At 64.3% G+C, this 473-nt stretch overlaps 1 protein-coding gene across 1 annotated transcript in view; it reads left to right on the top strand.

Annotated features, from left to right (window-relative positions):
- Window positions 1-135: 135 nt before the first annotated feature.
- The window catches only part of LOC104622421 (calcium-binding protein 2-like), a gene marked incomplete at its 5' end in the record, with an annotated part of 854 nt that continues 516 nt past the window's right edge, over window positions 136-473 (top strand). The window contains 2 exons of the mRNA XM_010289193.1: window positions 136-270; window positions 332-441. Coding sequence (XP_010287495.1) covers window positions 136-270; window positions 332-441 — 245 coding nt within the window. The remainder of the gene's footprint in view (window positions 271-331; window positions 442-473) is intronic.

The raw sequence follows: 473 nt of genomic DNA, 5'->3' as shown, positions 1-473 counted from the left end.
AGATCGAAGGTGAGAAGGCGTGGGGCTGGGGGGTTCTTTGCCCTGGTTGGGAGCTCCCCTGGCTGCAGCGGGGCGATGGGTGGGTGGCAGCGGGCGGTGCTGGGGTGCCAGCAGTGACGCCACGCTTGCCCCCAGAGCTGAAACAGGCCTTCCGGGAGTTTGACAAGGATCGCGACGGGTACATCAGCTATAAGGACCTGGGCGAGTGTATGCGGACCATGGGCTACATGCCCACCGAGATGGAGCTCATTGAGCTGTCCCAGCAGATCAGTAGGTAGCCCCCCCGGTGATCCCTGGTCCCCACCCCAGTGACAGCCCCCTTCTGCTGCAGCCGGGGGCAAGGTGGATTTTGATGATTTCGTGGAGCTGATGGGCCCCAAGATGCTGGCGGAGACGGCGGACATGATTGGGATCAAGGAGCTGCGTGACGCCTTCCGTGAGGTGCGGGTGGGGGGGTGAGGGGAGCCAGGCTG

This window comes from Phaethon lepturus, unplaced genomic scaffold (genome assembly GCF_000687285.1).
Source record: "Phaethon lepturus isolate BGI_N335 unplaced genomic scaffold, ASM68728v1 scaffold32376, whole genome shotgun sequence".
Classification (NCBI taxonomy): domain Eukaryota; kingdom Metazoa; phylum Chordata; class Aves; order Phaethontiformes; family Phaethontidae; genus Phaethon; species Phaethon lepturus.
Note: the sequence above shows the minus strand (reverse complement) of the source record. Positions and strands in the feature narration are given on the sequence as shown.